At 45.7% G+C, this 18,245-nt stretch overlaps 1 protein-coding gene across 1 annotated transcript; it reads left to right on the forward strand.

The window, feature by feature from the left end:
* Positions 1–4,028: 4,028 nt before the first annotated feature.
* On the forward strand, positions 4,029–17,644 carry LOC132206026 (uncharacterized; the record flags this gene model as incomplete). The annotated part of the gene is made up of 4 exons (XM_059638036.1): positions 4,029–4,054; positions 9,423–9,501; positions 16,449–16,496; positions 17,561–17,644. Coding segments are annotated over exons 1-4 (237 nt in total), but the record flags the coding sequence as incomplete, so codon positions are not given.
* Between the last annotated feature and the right edge of the window lie 601 nt (positions 17,645–18,245).

The following is an 18,245-nucleotide window of genomic DNA, read 5'->3' on the forward strand; positions in this document are numbered from 1 at the left end:
AGACTTCTTAAAATCTCTTCTAGATGTTACTAAACTGCATAACTCACTTGATTAGATTGGATTCCCTACAGTGTAGAAACAGGCCCTTTGGCCCACCAAGTCCACACTGCCCCTTGGACCATCCCACCCAGATCCATCCCCCTATAACCCACACACCCCTGAACACTATGGGCAATTTAGCATGGCCAATCCACCTAGCCTGCACATCTTTGGACTGTGGGAGGAAACCGGAGCACTCGGAGAAAACCCACACAGACATGTGCAAACTCCTCACAGGCAGTTGCCTGAGGCTGGAATTGAACAAAGGACCCTGGCGCTGTGAGGCTGCGGTGCTAACCACTGAGCCACACTGCCGCCCAAAAAGCACCTTGGACAAGGAACTTGACACACTAAAACCTCTATTTCCACTAGATTTCTTAAAATCTGATTTAGATTCCACAGAAGTACTTGACTCAGTGAGGTATCCAACTTGGAACACCAAAATCTCTGTTTCCAGCATTTTTAGAATCTGTTAGATGTCACTGAAGTGCAGATCTGTATGCAATCAGGTGGCTTGAACACAAAAATCTCCATTTCCAGCAAACTTCCTAAAACCTGTTCTAGATGCTACCACGTGCACATCTCATTGATATAAGCACTTATGCACATCAAAACTGCAATTTCAGTGTGGAATAGAATAAAATAGCCTTTATTATCACATGCGCCCAAATGCATGCAGTGAAAAGTTTATAATGTTTCCCATTGGATAGATTTGAGGGACAGTGTTGTTGCAGAATTGAAATGACTAGCAATGGAATGTAGAGTTTAGAAGTCCAGATTGAGAATAAAGTACTCAAATCCTTTTTCACTGAATCCATGCCTTCCAAACTTCATACTACCTCCACATGTTGGCCTCTATCTAGAACTTGACTGCAAGGCTGGCCCAGGCTTTACTCTGCTTCCACTCCTGCTCCAGCTCCAGCAACAGCACAGCTCCCAGCTCAGCCCATGCTTGCTCTGCTGCCACTCTGGCCTTGATTCACTTCTTGGGACTCAGCCCACACTTCCTCTGCTCCCCACTCCGGGCTCTGGCTGTAATTCGCTCCCAGGACTCAGACTGTGTTTGCCCTGCTCCCGCTCTGGGACACACACTCTGTTCCCCATTCTCTCCAGAAGAAGTTAAAAGTTGATGAGGCAATGGAAAAGAAACTGCAACAAAAGGGAAAAAAAAAGGAGAAAGAAAGCAAAAGCAAGCAGAAGAGCTCAGACTGGAGCATCTTGCCACCATCTATTAGGGTTAGGGCAAGGGTTAGGTTTAGGGTCAGGGAATCATTATGGATAGTGTCAGGGTTAGGGTTAGGGTTTTGGTGAAGGGTTTGGTATAAAGGCTATTGTTAGGGCTAGGGCTAAATTGAAGGTTCAGGTTATAAGGTCAGATAAGCACATTTGAACATGAAAATCTCACAGCCATCAAACTTCTTGAAATCTGATGCTGTTGCATTAAATCACCTATTTCAGTGAGAACATCAAAATCTCACATCTATCAAATCTCATGAAATCTAATGCTAATTGTACTAAAGTGCTTATTTCCGTGTGATAGGCACATTCAAACATAAAAATCTTGCAGTCAGCAAACATCTTAAAATCTTTTTTCAACTGTACTGACAACAGTACAATTAACAAATATCTTAAACTCTGATGCTTATTCTACTAAAATGTTTATTTCAGCGAGATAAGCACATTGGAACATCAAAATCTCACAGTCACCAAATCTCTTAACAGCTGATTGTAATAAATTACTTTTTTCAGAGAGATTGGAGCATCAAAATCTGGTGTTCTCTATATGGCAGGGACTGTTGTTGTCTAAAATACAGACATGGACTGCTGTTCTCCACAACATAGAGAGAGACTGTGGATCTCTGTAATATACCCAGGGACTGCTGTTCTCTGTAACATTAACGGGGACTGCTGTTCTCTGTAACATAGACAGGGACTGCTGTTCTCCAAGTTACAGATGGAGACTATTGTTCTCTGTAATATATACTGTTCTCTGCAATATTGACAGCAATGGCTGTTGCTTGTAATATACACAGGGACAGCAATTCTCTGCATTACAAACAGGATGATACAGACAGCGAATGCCCTTCTCTGCAATATTGACAGTAATGGCTATTTTCTGTAATATACGCAGGGACAGCTATTTCCTTAGTACTGTTCTCTATAATATAGACGGAGACTGCTTTTCCATGCAATGTTGACAGTGATGGCTGTTGTCTGTCATTTCTAGCTCATAGAGTCAGGGACAACAGATCTCTATAACATTTTCAGGGACTGTCTGTAATATAGACAGGGACCGCATTTCTACATAACATTGACAGGGGCTGCTATACAAGATAGTTGCACCACTTCTCGCTCCCTGCTGCTTCAGTCACTCTTGCTTTCCCTTTCTTTCCCTTCATCACTGTCCCTCCCCAGTACCCTTGCCTCTCAGTCCCTCCAAGAGAGACAAAGGAGAGAGGGCGAGAAAGTAGAGAGAGAAAGAGAAAGGAGGGAGAGAGAAAGAAAGTAGAGAGAGAGAAAGTAGAGTGAGAGAGAGGATGTAGAGAGAGAAAGTAGAAAAAAACCGAGAGAGTACAGAGAGGGAAAAAAGAGAAAGCAAGAGGGAGGGAAAGGGGGGCAGAAGGTAGAAAGGGGAGAGAGAAAGTAGAGAGAGAGAGAGAGGAGAGAAACTAGTCAGAAACATTAGAGAGAGGGAAAACAGAGAGAGAGAGAGAGCGAGAAAGGACAGAGAGAGAGAAAGGACAGTGAGAGAAAGAACAGGCAGAAAGGAGAGAAGAGGGGGAAGAGAGAGAGAAGGGAGAAAGAGAAAGTAGAGAGAGAGAGAGAGAGAAAGGAGAGAGCAAGTGGAGAGAGCGAGAAAGGAGAGAACGTAGAGAGAGCAAGAGACAGTAGAGAGGCAGAAAGGAGAGAGAGAGAAAAGAATCAGGGAGAAAAAAGAGTGAGACAGAGAAAGGAGAGAAAGAGGGAAAGGAGAGAGAGCAAGTGGAGAGAGAGAGAAAGGACTGAAACAGAGAAGGGGGAGAGAGAGATAAAGTGCAAAGAGAGAGACAAAGGAGGGAGAGTGAGAGAGATAGAGAAAGGAGAGACAGAGACAAAGGACAGAGAGGGCAAGAAAGGACACAGAGGGAAGAGAAGGGCAGAAAGGGAAAGAAAGGACAGTGACATATTAGATTCCCTACAGTGTGGAACAGGCCCTTTGGCCCAACATGTCCACACCGCCCCTTGGAGCATCCCACCCAGACCCATCCTCCTATAATCCACACACCCCTGAACACTATGGGCAACTTAGCATGGCCAATCCACCTAGCCTGCACATCTTTGGACTGTGGGAGGAAACCGGAGCACCCGGAGGAAACCCACACAGACACGAGGAGAATGTGCAAATTCCACACAGACAGTCGCCTGAGGCTGGAATTGAACCCAGGTCCCTGGTGCCGTGAGGCTGCAGTGCTAACCACTGAGCCACTGTGCCGGTGATAGAGAAAGGACAGGGAAAGTGGAGAGACAGAAAGAAAGAGTGAAAGAGAGAAGGGAGAGAGAGATAAAGTAGAGAGAGAGAAAAGAGGAGATAGAAAGAAAGGAGTGACAAAGGGCAGAGATGAAGAAAAACGAGAGAGCGGGAGAGAAAGGACAGAGAGGGAGAGAAAGGACAGAGAGAGAGAGAGAAAGGACAGGCAGAAAGAAAATGGGTGGAATGGTCAGGGAGAGAAAGGAGAGAGAGACAGAGAGAGATGAAGTAGACAGATTGAGAGAAAGGAGTGAGAGAGCGAGAGTGAGAAAGGAGAGCAAGAGAGAGAATGGACAGTGAGAGAGAAAGTAGACAGGTAGAAAATAGAGAGAGAGAAAGCAGAGAGCGGAAGGAGAGAAATGAAAAAGGGAGAGAGAAAGAGACAGTACCATAAGGGAATGGAAAGATGGAATGAAGAAAGAGAGGGAATGGAGGGAGAGACGGAATGAAGATAGAGATGGATTAGGGAGAGAGCAAAGTAATGGACACAGAGAACGTAGAAATGAGGTAGAGAGAAAGGAGAGATGGTAGAGAGTGACAGACAATGACAGAAAGTAGAGAGTGGGAAAGTTGAGAGAGGGAGAAAGGACAGTGAGAGCGAAAGGAGAGAGAGAGAGAAACCAGAAAGACAGAAAGTAAGAGAGAAAGGAGAGTGAGAGAGACAAAGGAGAGAGAGAAAAGCAGACAAAGAAAGGAGAGAGGAAGACAAAATAGAGTGAGAGAAAAGGAGAGAGTGAAAGAAGAGCACAGGAGAAAAGGAGAGACAGAGAGATAGGAGAAAGCAAGTGGAGAGAGAGAGAGAAAGAAAGAACTGAAAGAGAGAAGGGAGAGAGATGGATAAAGTACAGAGAGACAGAAAAGAGAGAGAGAGGAGAGAGAGAGGTGTGTGTGAGACAGATAGAGAAAGGAGAGACAGAGACAAAGGACAGAGATGGACAAAAGGACAGAGAGGGAGAGAAGGGACGGAGAGAGAGAAAGGACTGAGAAAATACAGAGAGTGAAAGTTGAGAGAGAAAGTAAGGAGTGAAAGAGAGAATGGAGAGAGAGAGAGATAGAAAGTGAGAAATGAGAGAGAAAGAGGAAATGGAGAGAAAAGAGCAACAGAGACAAAGGATGGAAATGATGAAAAAGGGCAGCGAGGGAGAGAGAGGGCACAGATAGAGAGAAAGTAGAGAGACAAAGAGAAAATAGAAAAAGAGGGAAAGGAGAGGCAATGAGAGAGAGAAAGGACAGTGGGAAAGGAAGGAGAGAGACTGAAAGTAGAGAGAAAGAAAGGAGAGAGAGGAAAAGGAGAGATAGACAGAAAGGAGTGGTTGAGGGAAAAGAGAGACAGAGTGAAAGGAATGAGAAAGGAGCCTTCCATTTCTTTGTGCAGCAGCAGCCCGAGCAGGAGCTTGAACCAGGGGCCTGTCGGGAAGCCAGTCAGTCAGAGATTTTAAATCTTTAAAAAGCTTTCCTCGAGTGCTGCAGTCTTCCATTTCTTTGTGCAGCAGCAGCCCGAGCAGGAGCTTGGACCAGGGGCCTGTCGGGAAGCCGGTGAGTCATGCCTCACAAATCTTATTGAGTTCCTTGAGGACGTCACGAGACAGGTTGATGAGGGTCGAGCAGTGGATGTGGTGTACATGGACTTCAGTAAGGCATTTGATAAGGTTCTCCTGGGCAGGCTCATTCATAAAGTCAGGAGGTATGGGATACAGAGTGATTTGGCTGTCTGGATTCAGAATTGGTTGGCTGACAGGAGGCAGAGAGTGGTTGTAGATGGTAAGTATTCTGCCTGGAGGTCAGTGCTGAGTGGTGACCCGCTGGGCTCTGTCTTGGGCCTCTGCTCTTTGTAGTTTTTATAAATGACTTGGATGAGGAGGTTGAGGGGTGGGTTAGTATGTTTGCTGATGACACAAAGGTTGGAGGTGCCTTTGATAGTATCGAGGGCTATAGCAGGCTTCAGCGAGACACTGACAGAATGCAGAGGTGGGCTGAGAATAGGCAGATGGAGTTCAACCTGGAAAAATGCGAGGTGATACATTTTGGAAGGTCGAACTTAAATGCTGAATATAGGATTAAAGGCAGGATTCTTGGCAGTGCGGAGGAACAGCAGGATCTTGGTGTTCAAGTGCATAGCTCCCTCAAAGTTGCCACCCAAATGGATAAGGTTGTTAAGAAAGCATATGGTGTTTTGGCTTTCATTAAGAGGGGGATCGGGTTTAAGAACCGTGTGGTTATGCTGCTGCTCAACAAAACCCCGGTGAGACCACACTGGAATATTGTGTCCAGTTCCGGTTGCCCTATTATAGGAAAGATGTTGAGGCTTTGGAGAGGGTGTAAAGGAGGTTTACCAGGATGCTGCCTGGACTGGAGGGCTTGTCTTATGAGGAGAGGTTGACTGAGCTCGGATTTTTCTCTCTGGAGAGAAGGAGGAAGAGAGGTGACCTGATCGAGGTGTACAAGGTAATGAGAGGCATGGATAGAATCGATAGCCAGAGACTATGTCTTCACCCAGAGAGTGTGAGCACATGGAATACTTTGCCAGTGGTAGTCATGGAAGCAGAGTCATTCGTGACGTTTAAGCGACTGCTGGACATGCACATGGACAGCAGTGAATTGAGGGGAATGTAGGTTAGGTTATTTTATTTTTGGATTAGAAGTAATCCACGGCACAAGATCGTAGGCCGAAGGGCCTGTACTGTGCTGTACTTTTCTAAAAAAAGGGAAAGGATAGCAAGAGGGAAAGTGTGAGAGAGGAAAAAGAGTGGGAGACAGAGAAAGTAGAGAGAGAGAGAATGTAGAGAGAGGTAGTGAGATGAAGTTGACAGAATGAGAGAAAGGAGAGAGAGAGAGAGAGATAAGAAGAGAGAAAGGCAGGAGAGATAGAAAGGGAAAGGATAGCAAGAGAGAGAGAAAGTAGAGACAGAAAGAAAATAGAAAAAGAGGGAAAGGAAAGTGAGAGACAAAGGAGATAGGAGACAAATGAGAGACAGAGACAAAGGGTAGATAGAAACAAATGAGAGAGAGAGAGAAAGGAGAGCAAGGGAAAGGAGAGATAGACGGAAAGGAAAGAGAGGGAAAAGACTGAAGAGGGGGAAAGAAGGGTGAGACAGAGAAAGTAGAGAGAGAGGATGTAGAAACAAAGAGAGCGAGATGAAGTAGACAGAGAGAGGGAGGGAGGGAAGAAGAGAGAAAGACAGGAGAGTGAGAGAGAAAGGAGAGAGAGAGAGAAAGGAGAGGGAGAGAGAAAGGACAGAGAGAGAGAAAGTAAAGGAGGAGAAAGGACAGAGCGGAAGGAGAAAAAGAGAGAAATGAGAGAAAGGGGCTAGAGAGAGTACAGAGAGAGAGGATGGAATGAAGAAAGAGAGGGAACGGAGAGAGAGAGATGGAATGCAGAGATAGAAGGAATAGGGAGATTGAGAAGGAATAGGGAGAGAATTAATGGAGACAGACAAGGTAGAGAGAGAGAAAGGGTAGATGGTAAAGAGTGTGAGAGACAGTGGGAAAGGAGAGAAAGAGAGAAAGGAGAGAAAAAAGAGAGGGAGAGAGAGAAAAATTAGATAGAAAGAGGAGAGAGAGAGGACAGAGACAGCAAGGAAAGACAGAGAAAAAGGACAGAGAAAGAATGGAGAGAGACGGGGAACGGAGAGAACGGAAATGGGAGGCAGAGGAAAAGGAGAGAGACGGGGTTCAGAGAGAATGGAAATGAGAGAGAGAGAGAGAGGAAAAGGGGAGAGAGACTAAGGAGAGAATGTAGAGAGAAAGAAAGAGAGTGAGAGACAACACCGAGAGGGAAAGGGGACAGAGGAAAAGGATTGAGAGAGGGAAAGTACTGAGAAAGAGAAAGTAGAGAGAGAGAAAGTGGCGGGAGAGAGAGCGAGATAAAGTAGACAGACAGAGAGCGAAGTAGAGAGAAAGACAGAAGAGAGAGAGAAATAGAAAGGAGAGCGAGAGAGAGAGAAAGGACAGGGAGAGAGATAGAAAGGACAGAGAGAGAGAGAAAGGACAGGCAGAAAGGATAGAGGGGGGAATGGGCAGAGGGTGAAAGGAGAGAGAGAGAGAATATAGAGGGAAAGAGAGAAAGTAGAGAGGCAGAGAGAAAATAGAAAAAGAGGGAAAGGAGAGTGACAGACAAAGGCGAGAGAGAGAGAGCCAAAAGACAGAGAGAGAGAAATGAGAGAGAGAGAAAAGAGACAGAGAGGGAAAGGAGAGAGACAGAGAGAGAGAGAGTGAGACGGAAAAGAGTGAGAGAGGGGAAAGAGTGGGAGACAGAGAAAGTAGAATGAGAGAATATAGAGATGAAGTAGACAGAGTGAAAGAAAGGAGAGAGCGAGAAGGAGAGAGAAAAACAGGACAGAGAGAGAGAAAGGACAGAGACAGAGCAAGTACATAAAGAGAGGAAGTAGAGAGAGAGAAAGGAAAGCGTGGAGAAATGAGAGAAAGGGAACAGTATAGAGAGGGAGCGGAGAGAGAAGGTAGAATGAAGAAAGGGAGGGAATGGAGAGTGAGTGGGAATGGAGCGAGAGAGGGAAGGGGGGAGAGATGGAATGCAGAGAGAGAAGGAATAAGGAGAGAGAGAAGGAATAGCGAGATTGAGAAGTAATAGGGAGAGAGAAGTAATGGAGACAGAAAAGATAGAGAAGAGAAGTACTGGAGATAGAAAAGCGGAGAGAGAGAGAAAGTAGAAAGACAGAAAGCAAGAGAGAAAGGACAGAGGGAGAGAAAGGAGACAGAAACGTGATAGAAAGAGGAGAGAGAGAGACAGAGGAGAGAGAGAAAAGAGAGACAGAGACAAAGATGGAGAAAAAAGATACAGAGGAACTGAAAGGAAAGAGAGGGAGAGAAAGGACAGAGAAGGACAGAAAGAGTGGGGTGGCGAGAAAGGACAGAGAGAGAGAGGGAGAAAGGTCAGAGGGAGAAAGGACAGAGCAAGGAAACACAGAAAGGGGGAAGGGGAGGAGAAAAAGTAGAGAGAGAGACAAGCAACAGAGAGAAACAGGGAATGGAGAGAAGGGAAAAGAGAGAGGGGGGGAAAAGAGAGAAGTAAGGAGAGAAAGAAAAGACCATGAGATAGTACAGAGATGGAAAGGAGAGAGAGGGAAAGGCTTGAGAGAGGGCTGAGACTGAGAAAGTAGAGAGACAGAAATTAGAGGGAAAGGAGAGAGAGCAAGCTGAAGTTGACAGATTGAGAGGGGATGGAGAGAGAGAGAGTGAATGCATTGACAGAAGGAATTGAGAGAGAGAAGGAATTGAAAGAGGGAAGGAATAGGGACAGAGAGAAGGAATGGAGAGACTGAAGAGAGGGAGAGTGAGAGACAGCAAGGGAAAGGAGAGAGAGGCAGAAAGCAGAGAGACAGAGATAAGTTAGAGAAAGAGGCAAAGGAGAGTGAGAGGCAAAAAAGAGGGAGGGAAAAGGAAAGAGAGAAAGGAGAGACAAAGGACAGAGAGGGAGCAAAAGGACAGAGAGGGCAGAAAGGGCACAGTGGGAGAGAAAAGAGAGAGTGGGAGAGACAGAGAAAGGACAGCCAAAGTAGAATAAGTGAAAGTGGAGAAAGAGAAAGTAAGTGAATGAGAGAAGGGAAAGAGAGATAAAGTAGAGAGAAAGAAACAATAGAGAAAGAAGAAAAAGCGAGAGGAGATAGACAGAAAGGAACAACAGAGATGAAGGACGGAGATTATGAAAAAAACAAAGAGGGAAAGAAAGGACAGAGGAAGAGAAAGGACAGAGAGGGAGAGAGAAAGGACAGCCAGAAAAGAGGGAGGAGGGAACGGGCAGAGAGAGAAAGGAAAGGGGGAGGGTAAGTAGAGGGAGACAGACAAAGTAAAGAGACAGAGAGAAACTAGAAAAGAGGAAAAGGAGAGTGAGACACAAAGGAAGAGGGTCCTTAAGGAGAGAGAGAGACAAAGGACTGAGAGTGACAAATGAGAGAGATAGAAAGGAGACAGAGAGGGAAAGAATGGAAAGGCAGCAAGTAGTGAGAGAGAAAGGAGAGAGAGTGAAATGAAAAACAGAGAGAAAGAAGTGGATGAGGGAAAAGAGAGAGATAGGGAAAGGAATGAGAAAGGGAAAGAAAGGGAGAGAAAGGACAGAGAAGGGCAGAGAGGGAGAGAAAGGACAGAGAGAGAGAGAGAAAGGACAGGCAGAAAGGAGAGAGAGGGGAATGGACAGAGAGAGAAAGGAGACAGAGAGAATATAGAGGGAAAGAGAGACAGAGAGAAAATAGAAAAAGAGGGAAAGGAGAGAGAGAGCCAAAAGACAGAGAGAGACAAATGAGAGAGAGAGAAAAGAGACAGAGAGAGAAAGGAGAGAGGGAAAGGAGAGAGAGAGACAGAGAGAGACACACGGAAAAGAGTGAGAGAGGGGAAAGAGTGAGAGAGGGGAAAGAGTGAGAGAGGGGAAAGAGTGAGAGAGGGGAAAGAGTGGGAGAGGGGAAAGAGTGGGAGAGGGGAAAGAGTGGGAGAGGGGAAAGAGTGGGAGAGGGGAAAGAGTGGGAGAGGGGAAAGAGTGGGAGAGGGGAAAGAGTGGGAGAGGGGAAAGAGTGGGAGACAGAGAAAGTAGAATGAGAGAATATAGAGATGAAGTAGACAGAGTGAAAGAAAGGAGAGAGCGAGAAGGAGAGAGAAAAACAGGACAGAGAGAGAGAAAGGACAGAGACAGAGCAAGTACATAAAGAGAGGAAGTAGAGAGAGTGAAAGGAAAGCGTGGAGAAATGAGAGAAAGGGAACAGTATAGAGAGGGAGCGGAGAGAGAAGGTGGAATGAAGAAAGGGAGGGAATGGAGAGTGAGTGGGAATGGAGCGAGAGAGGGAAGGGGGAGAGATGGAATGCAGAGAGAGAAGGAATAAGGAGAGAGAGAGAAGGAATAGGGAGAGAGAAGTAATGGAGACAGAAAAGATAGAGAAGAGAAGTACTGGAGATAGAAAAGCGGAGAGAGAGAGAAAGTAGAAAGACAGAAAGCAAGAGAGAAAGGACAGAGGGAGAGAAAGGAGACAGAGAAACGTGATAGAAAGAGGAGAGAGAGAGAGACAGAGGAGAGAGAGAAAAGAGAGACAGAGACAAAGATGGAGAAAAAGGATACAGAGGAACTGAAAGGAAAGAGAGGGAGAGAAAGGACAGAGAAGGACAGAAAGAGTGGGGTGGCGAGAAAGGACAGAGAGAGAGAGGGAGAAAGGTCAGAGGGAGAAAGGACAGAGCAAGGAAACACAGAAAGGGGGAAGGGGAGGAGAAAAAGTAGAGAGAGAGACAAGCAACAGAGAGAAACAGGGAATGGAGAGAAGGGAAAAGAGAGAGGGGGGGGAAAGAGAGAAGTAAGGAGAGAAAGAAAAGACCATGAGATAGTACAGAGATGGAAAGGAGAGAGAGGGAAAGGCTTGAGAGAGGGCTGAGACTGAGAAAGTAGAGAGAGAGAAATTAGAGGGAAAGGAGAGAGAGCAAGCTGAAGTTGACAGATTGAGAGGGGATGGAGAGAGAGAGTGATGCATTGACAGAAGGAATTGAGAGAGAGAAGGAATTGAAAGAGGGAAGGAATAGGGAGAGAGAGAAGGAATTGAAAGAGGGAAGGAATAGGGAGAGAGAGAAGGAATGGAGAGACTGAAGAGAGGGAGAGTGAGAGACAGCAAGGGAAAGGAGAGAAAGGCAGAAAGCAGAGAGACAGAGATAAGTTAGAGAAAGAGGCAAAGGAGAGTGAGAGGCAAAAAAAAGGGAGAGAAAAGGAAAGAAAGAAAGGAGAGAAAGAGACAAAGGACAGAGAGGGCAGAAAGGGCAGAGAGGGAGAGAAAGGGCAGAGAGAGAAAGGACAGAGAGAGAGAGAAAGGACAGAGAGAGAGAGAGAGAGAACAGACAAAGTAGAATAAGTGAAAGTGGAGAAAGAGAAAGGAAGGAGGGAAAGAGAGAAGGGAAAGAGAGATAAAGTAGAGAGCAAGAAACAATAGAGAAAGAGGAAAAAGCGAGAGGAGATAGACAGAAAGGAACAACAGAGATGAAGGACGGAGATTATGAAAAAACAAAGAGGGAAAGAAAAGACAGAGGAAGAGAAAGGACAGAAGAGGGAGAGAGAAAGGACAGCCAGAAAAGAGGGCGGGGGGAATGGGCAGAGAGAGAAAGGAAAGGGGGAGAGAGACAAAGTAAAGAGACAGAGAGAAACTAGAAAAAGAGGAAAAGGAGAGTGAGAGACAAAGGAAGAGGGCCCTTAAGGAGAGAGAGAGCGAGAGAGAGAGAGAGAGAGACAGAAAGACAAAGGACTGAGAGTGACAAATTAGAGAGATAGGAAGGAGACTGAGACAGAAAGAATGGAGAGGCAGCAAGTGGAGAGAGAGTGAAATGAAAAACAGAGAGAAAGTGGATGAGGGAAAAGAGAGAGATAGGGAAAGGAATGAGAAAGGGAAAGAAAGGGAGAGAAAGGACAGAGAAGGGCAGAGAGGGAGACAAAGGACAGAGAGAGAGAGAGAAAGGACAGGCAGAAAGGAGAGAGTGGGGAATGGACAGAGAGAAAACAGAAAAACAGAGAAAGGAGAGTGAGAGACAAAGGAGACAGGGACATTATGGAGAGAGACAGAGACAAAGAGCATAGAGTGACAGATGAGAGAGAAAGGACAGAGAGAGAAAGGACAGAGAGAGAAAGGACAGAGAGAGAGAGAGAGAGAGAGAGAGAGAGAGGGAGAAAGGACAGAGAAAGATGGAGAAAAGATAGATAGAGACAAAAAAGTACAGAGGAAGTGGAGACAGAAATTAGCAAGAGAGACAGAAAGGAGAGAGACAGCAGAGAGGGTGGGAATAGTGAGAAAGACGGAACAGAGAGAGGGGGGGAAAGGAAACAGAGAGAGAAAAGTGAGAGAGAAAAGGTAGAGAGAGAGAAAGGAGAGAAGGTGGAGAGAGAGGGAGAGAGAGAGAATGGCACAGTAGAGAAGGGGAAAAGAGACAGAGAAAGGAGTGAGAGAGAAAGGAGAGAGAGAGACAAAAAAGTACAGAGAAAGAAAGTGGAGAGATAGAAATTAATCAGAGAGAGAGAAAAGTAGAGAGAGGGTACGCAGAGAGAGAGGCAACAGAGACAGAGGGAAAGGAGAGAGAGAGAAAACAAGGAGAGAGTGTAACAAACGAGGGAGAGGGACAGTAGAGGGAGAGAAAGGAGAGAGAGAAAGGTGAGATGGAGAAGGAGGAGGAACAGAAAAATAATAAGTGAAAACGAGAAGGTAGAGAGCGCGAGACAGAGTAGAGAGCGGGAAAGGAGAGAGACAGAAAGGAGAGAAAAAGTGAGAGACAGAGAGAGGGAGAAAAAGCACAGCGAGGAAAGCAGAGAGAGAGTGAGATGAAGAAGTCAGAGAGAGAGAAAGGACAGAGAGAGGAAAAGGACTGAAATGGAGAGAAAGGACAGACAGAGAGAAAGGGCAGTGAGAGAGAGAGAGAAAGGTCAGCCAGAAAAGAGAGAGGGATGAAAAACAAGAGAAAATAGAGACAGACACAGGGAACGGAGAGAGAAGGAATTGAGAGGAGGGAAAAGAGAGACAGAGAAGAAAATGAGAGAGAGGAAGGAGAGAATGTAGATAGAAAGAAAGAGAGTATGACAGACAGTAGAGAGATGGAATGGAGAGATAGGGAAAGGATTGACAGATGGAAAGGACTGAGAGAGAAAGTAGACAGAGAGAGAGATGAAGTAGACAGAGAGAGAGTGAGCATAGAACATAGAACATTACAGCACAGTACAGGCCCTTCGGCCCTCGATGTTGTGCCGATCTGTCATACCAATCTCAAGCCCATCTAACCAACACTATTCCTTGTACATCCATATGCTTATACAATGACGACTTAAATGTACCCAAAGTTGGCGAATCTACTACCGTTGCAGGCAAAGCATTCCATTCCCTGACTACTCTTTGAGTAAAGAAACTACCTCTGACATCTGTCCTATATCTTTCACCCCTCAATTTAAAGCTATGCCCCCTCGTGCTCGCCGTCACCATCCTAGGAAAAAGGCTCTCCCTATCCACCCTATCTAACCCTCTGATTATTTTATACGTTTCAATTAAGTCACCTCTCAACCTTCTTCTCTCTAATGAAAACAGCCTCAAGTCCCTCAGCCTTTCCTCGTAAGACCTTCCCTCCATTTCAGTAAATCACCTCTGCACCCTTTCCAAAGCTTCCACATCCTTCTTATAATGCGGTGACCAGAACTGTACGCAATACCCCAAGTGCGGCCGCACCAGAGCTTTGTACAGCTTCACCATCACCTCTTGGTTCCGGAACTCGATCCCTCTATTAATAAAAGCTAAAACACTGTATGCCATCTTAACAGCCCTGTCAACCTGGGTGGTAACTTTCATGGATCTGTGTACATGGACACCGAGATCTCTCTGCTCATCTACACTGCTAAGAAGCTTACCATTAGCCCAGTACTTTGCCTTCCGATTACTCCTGCCAAAGTGCATCACCTCACACTTGACCGTATTAAACTCCATTTGCCACCTCTCGGCCCAGCTCTGCAGCTTATATCTATGTCTCTCTGCAAACTACAACATCCTTCGTCACTATCCACAACTCCACCAACCCTAGTGTCGTCTGCAAATTTACGAACCCATCCTTCTACGCCCTCATCCAGGTCATTTATAAAAATGACAAACAGCAGTGGACCCAACACCGGCCCTTGCGGTACACCACTAGTAACTGGTCTCCAGGATGAACATTTCTCATCAACCACCACCCTCTGTCTTCTTTTAGCAAGCCAATTTCCGATCCAAACTGCTATACCTCCCACAATTCCGTTCCTCCGCATTTTGTACAATAGCCTACTATGGGTAACCTTATCGAATGCCTTGCTGAAATCCATACACACCACATCAGCTGGTTTACTCTCATCTACCTGTTTGGTCACCTTCTCAAAGAACTCAATAAGGTTTGTGAGGCACGACCTTCCCTTCACAAAACCGTGCTGACTATCCCTAATCAATTTATTCTTTTCTAGATGATTATAAATCCTATCCCTTATAACCTTTTCCAACACTTTACCAACAACTGAGGTAAGGCTCACTGGTCTATAATTACCAGGGTTGTCTCTACTCCCCTTCTTGAACAGGGGAACCACATTTGCTATCCTCCAGTCATCTGGCACTATTCCTGTAGACAATAACGAGTTAAAGATCAATGCCAAAGGGTCGGCAATCTCCTCCCTGGCTACCCAGAGGATCCTAGGATAAATCCCATCCGGCCCAGGGGACTTATCTATCTTCACACTCTGTAGGATTTCTAATACGTCTTCCTTGAGAACCTCAATCCCACCTAGTCTAGTAGCCTGTATCTCAGTATTCTCCTCGACAACATTGTCGTTTTCTAGAGTGAATACTGTTGAAAAATATTCATTTAGTGCTTCCCCTATCTCCTCTGACTCCACACACAACTTACCACTACTATCCCTGATTGGCCCTAATCTTACTTTCATCATTCTTTTATTCCTTAAATGCCTATAGAAAGCCTTAGAGTTTACCCTGATCCGATCCGCCAACAACTTCTCATGTCTCCTCCTGGCTCTTCTCAGCTCTCTCTTTAGGTCTTTCCTGGCTACCTTGTAGCCCTCAAGCGCACTAACTGAGCCTTCACATCTCATCCTAACATAAGCCTTCTTTTTCCTCTTGACCAGAGATTCCACTTCCTTCATAAACCACGGCTCCCACGCTCTACAGCCTCCTCCCTGCCTGACAGGTACATACTTATGTAGGACACACAGGAGCTTTTCCTTGAATAAGCTCTACATTTCTAATGTGCCCATTCCCTGCAGTTTCCTTCCCCATTCTATGCTCCCTAAATCTTGCCTAATCTCATCGTAATTGCCTTTCCCCCAGCTATAACTCTTGCCCGGTGGTATACACCTATCCCTTTCCATCACTAAAGTAAACATAACAGAATTGTGATCGCTATCACCAAAGTGCTCACCTACTTCCAAATCTAACACCTGGCCAGGCTCATTACCAAGTACCAAATCTAATGTGGCTTTGCCCCTTGTTGGCCTGTCTACATTCTGTGTCAGGAAGCCCTCTTGCACACACTGGACAAAAACTGACCCATCTACAGTACTCGAGCTATAGTGTTCCTAGTCAATATTTGGAAAGTTGAAGTTCCCCCATGACAACTACCCTGTCTCTCTCACTCCTATCGAGAATCATCTTTGCTGTCCTTTCCTCTACATCTCTGGAACTATTCGGAGGCCTATAGAAAACTCCCAACAGGGTGACCACTCCTTTCCTGTTTCTAACCTCAGCCCATACTACCTCAGTTGACGAGCCCCCAAACATCCTTTCTGCAACTGTAATACTGTCCTTGACCAACAATGCCACACCTCTGCCCCTTTTACCATCTTCTCTGTTCTTACTGAAACATCTAAATCCTGGAACCTGCAACAACCATTCCTGTCCCTCCTCTATCCATGTCTCCGAAATGGCCACAACATCGAAGTCCCAGGTACTAACCCGTGCTGCAAGTTCACCCAGCTTATTCCGGACGCTCCTGGCATTGAAGTAGACACACTTCAAACCAACTTCTTGCTTGCCGGTGCCATCTTGCTTCCCTGAAACTTTATTTCGGACCACCCTACTCTCAACCTTTTCTATACTCGAACTACAATTTTGGTGCCCATCCCCCTGCTGAATTAGTTTAAACCCACCCGAATAGCCTTAGCAAATGAATCGATAGAGAGAGTGATGGAGAGAGACACAGAACCGAGAGAGAGACGGGATGCAGAGAGAGAATGAATTGAGAGAGAGCAGGAATTGAGAGAGAGAAGGAATAGAGAAAGAGAAGGAATAGAGAGAGTAAGACAGATTAGGGAGAGTGATAAAGAATGGAGAGACAGAAGGTAGTGACAGATAGCAAAGCGAGGGAAAGGAGAGAGGGAAAAAGACAGAGAGAAAAATAGAGAAAGAGGGAGAGAAGGGAGAGGCAAAGGAGAGAGAAAAAGGAGAGAGAGAGAAAGAATAGAGAGCAAGTGGAGAGACAGAGAGAAAGAAAGGACTGAAAGTGAGATGGGAGAGAGAGATAAAGGACAGAGGGAGCAAAAGAACAGAGACAGCGAGAAAGGACAGAGGGAAAGAAAGAACAGAGAAGGAGAGAAATGACAGAGAAGGACAGAAAGGGCAGAGACAGAGAAAAAGAAAGCGAGTGAGAGACAGCAAAGCAAGGGAAAGGAGAGAGAGGCAGAAAGGTGAGAAACAGAGAGAAAATAGAGAAAGATGGAAAGGAGAGAGACAGACAAAAAGGAGCGTGAGAAGAGGAGGGAGAGAAAGGAGAGAGAGAACAAGTTGGGAGAGAGAGAAAGAAAGGACTGAAAAAGAGAAGGGAGAGAGAGAGAGAAAGGAGGAGAGAGAGGAGAGACAGGTGTGTGTGTGAGAGAGAGAAAGGAGAGACAAGGCCAAAGGAGAGAGAAGGAGCAAAAGGACAGAGAGGGAGAGAAAGGACAGAAAGGGCAGAGAAGGGGAGAAAGGGCAGAGACAAAGTGAAAGGAGAGAGCAAGGGAGAAAGGACAGAGTAAGTAGAATGAGTGAAAGTAAGGAGTGAAAGAGAGAAAGGAGAGAGACAGACAAAGGATGGAGATGATGAAAAAAGACACGGAGGGAGAGAAAGGACAGAGAGGGAGAGAACGACAGAGAGAGAGAAAGGACAGGCAGAAAGGAGAGAGAGGGAAATGGACAGAGAGAGAAAGGAGAGGGAGAGAGAGAAAGTAGAGAGACAGAGAGAAAATAGAAAAAGAGGTAAAAGAGAGTGACAGACAAAGGAGTTACTGAAAGAGAGTGGAAGAAAGATAACGAGAAAGAAAGTGTTAGTAGAAAGAGAAAGAAGAATCAGCTCTCTGAATATGGATAGAGAGAACAAAGAAAGTGTAAGAAAGGGAAAGAAAGACAGAGAGAAAAAGACAAGAGTGACAAAGCAGCAAGAGAAAGGAGATACAGTGACAGTGAGAAGAGAGTGAGAGAGAAAGGAGAGATAGAGAGAACAAGGAGAGAGAAAAAAATAATGAGAGAGACAGACAGTATAGAGAGGGAAAGGAGCAAGAGGGAAATGAGGATAGGGAGAGGGGGAAGAGTGAGACAGAAAGAAAGGAGAGATAGAGGGCAAGGTGAGAGAGAGAGAAAGAAGAGAAGGTAGAGAAGAAAGAGAGAGAGACAGTAGAGGCAGGGAATAGGAGAGAGAGGCAAACGAGAGACAGAGAGAGAGAGAGAGAGAGAGAAAGAGAAAGGAGAGAGAAAAAAAAGAGAAAGAAAATGAGGAGATGGAAATTGGCCAGAGAGAAAAAAAGTACAGAAAAGTAGAGAGAGCGAGGGGAGAGGAGAGAGAGAGAGGCCATTGTGAGACAGAGTGTAAGGACAGAGAGAGAGAGAGAGAGAGAGAGAGAGAGAGAGAGAGAGAGAGAGAAAGAGAGAGTGAAATAAAGGAGAGAGCGAGAGAGAGAGAGTAGAGAGAGGGAAAGGAGCGAGAGGGAAAAGAGAGGGAGAGGGAGAGGGAATGGAATGAGAGAGGGAAAGGAGAGAGAAAGAAATGTGTGAAAGAGAGAAGAGAGAGACAGCAAACGGAGAGCGAGGGAGTCAAGGGAGAGGGAATAGATAGAAGGGAGAGCAGAGAGAGAAAGGAAAAGGGGAGAGACACTGAGAGACAATAGAGAGAGAAACGAGAGGGAGAGAGAAAAAATTGAGAGTGAGAGGGAAAGCGAGCGAGAGAAAGGAGAGAGAGAAAAGAAAGA

The sequence above is a fragment of the Stegostoma tigrinum genome, chromosome 28 (genome assembly GCF_030684315.1).
Source record: "Stegostoma tigrinum isolate sSteTig4 chromosome 28, sSteTig4.hap1, whole genome shotgun sequence".
In the NCBI taxonomy this organism is placed as follows: Eukaryota; Metazoa; Chordata; class Chondrichthyes; order Orectolobiformes; family Stegostomatidae; genus Stegostoma; species Stegostoma tigrinum.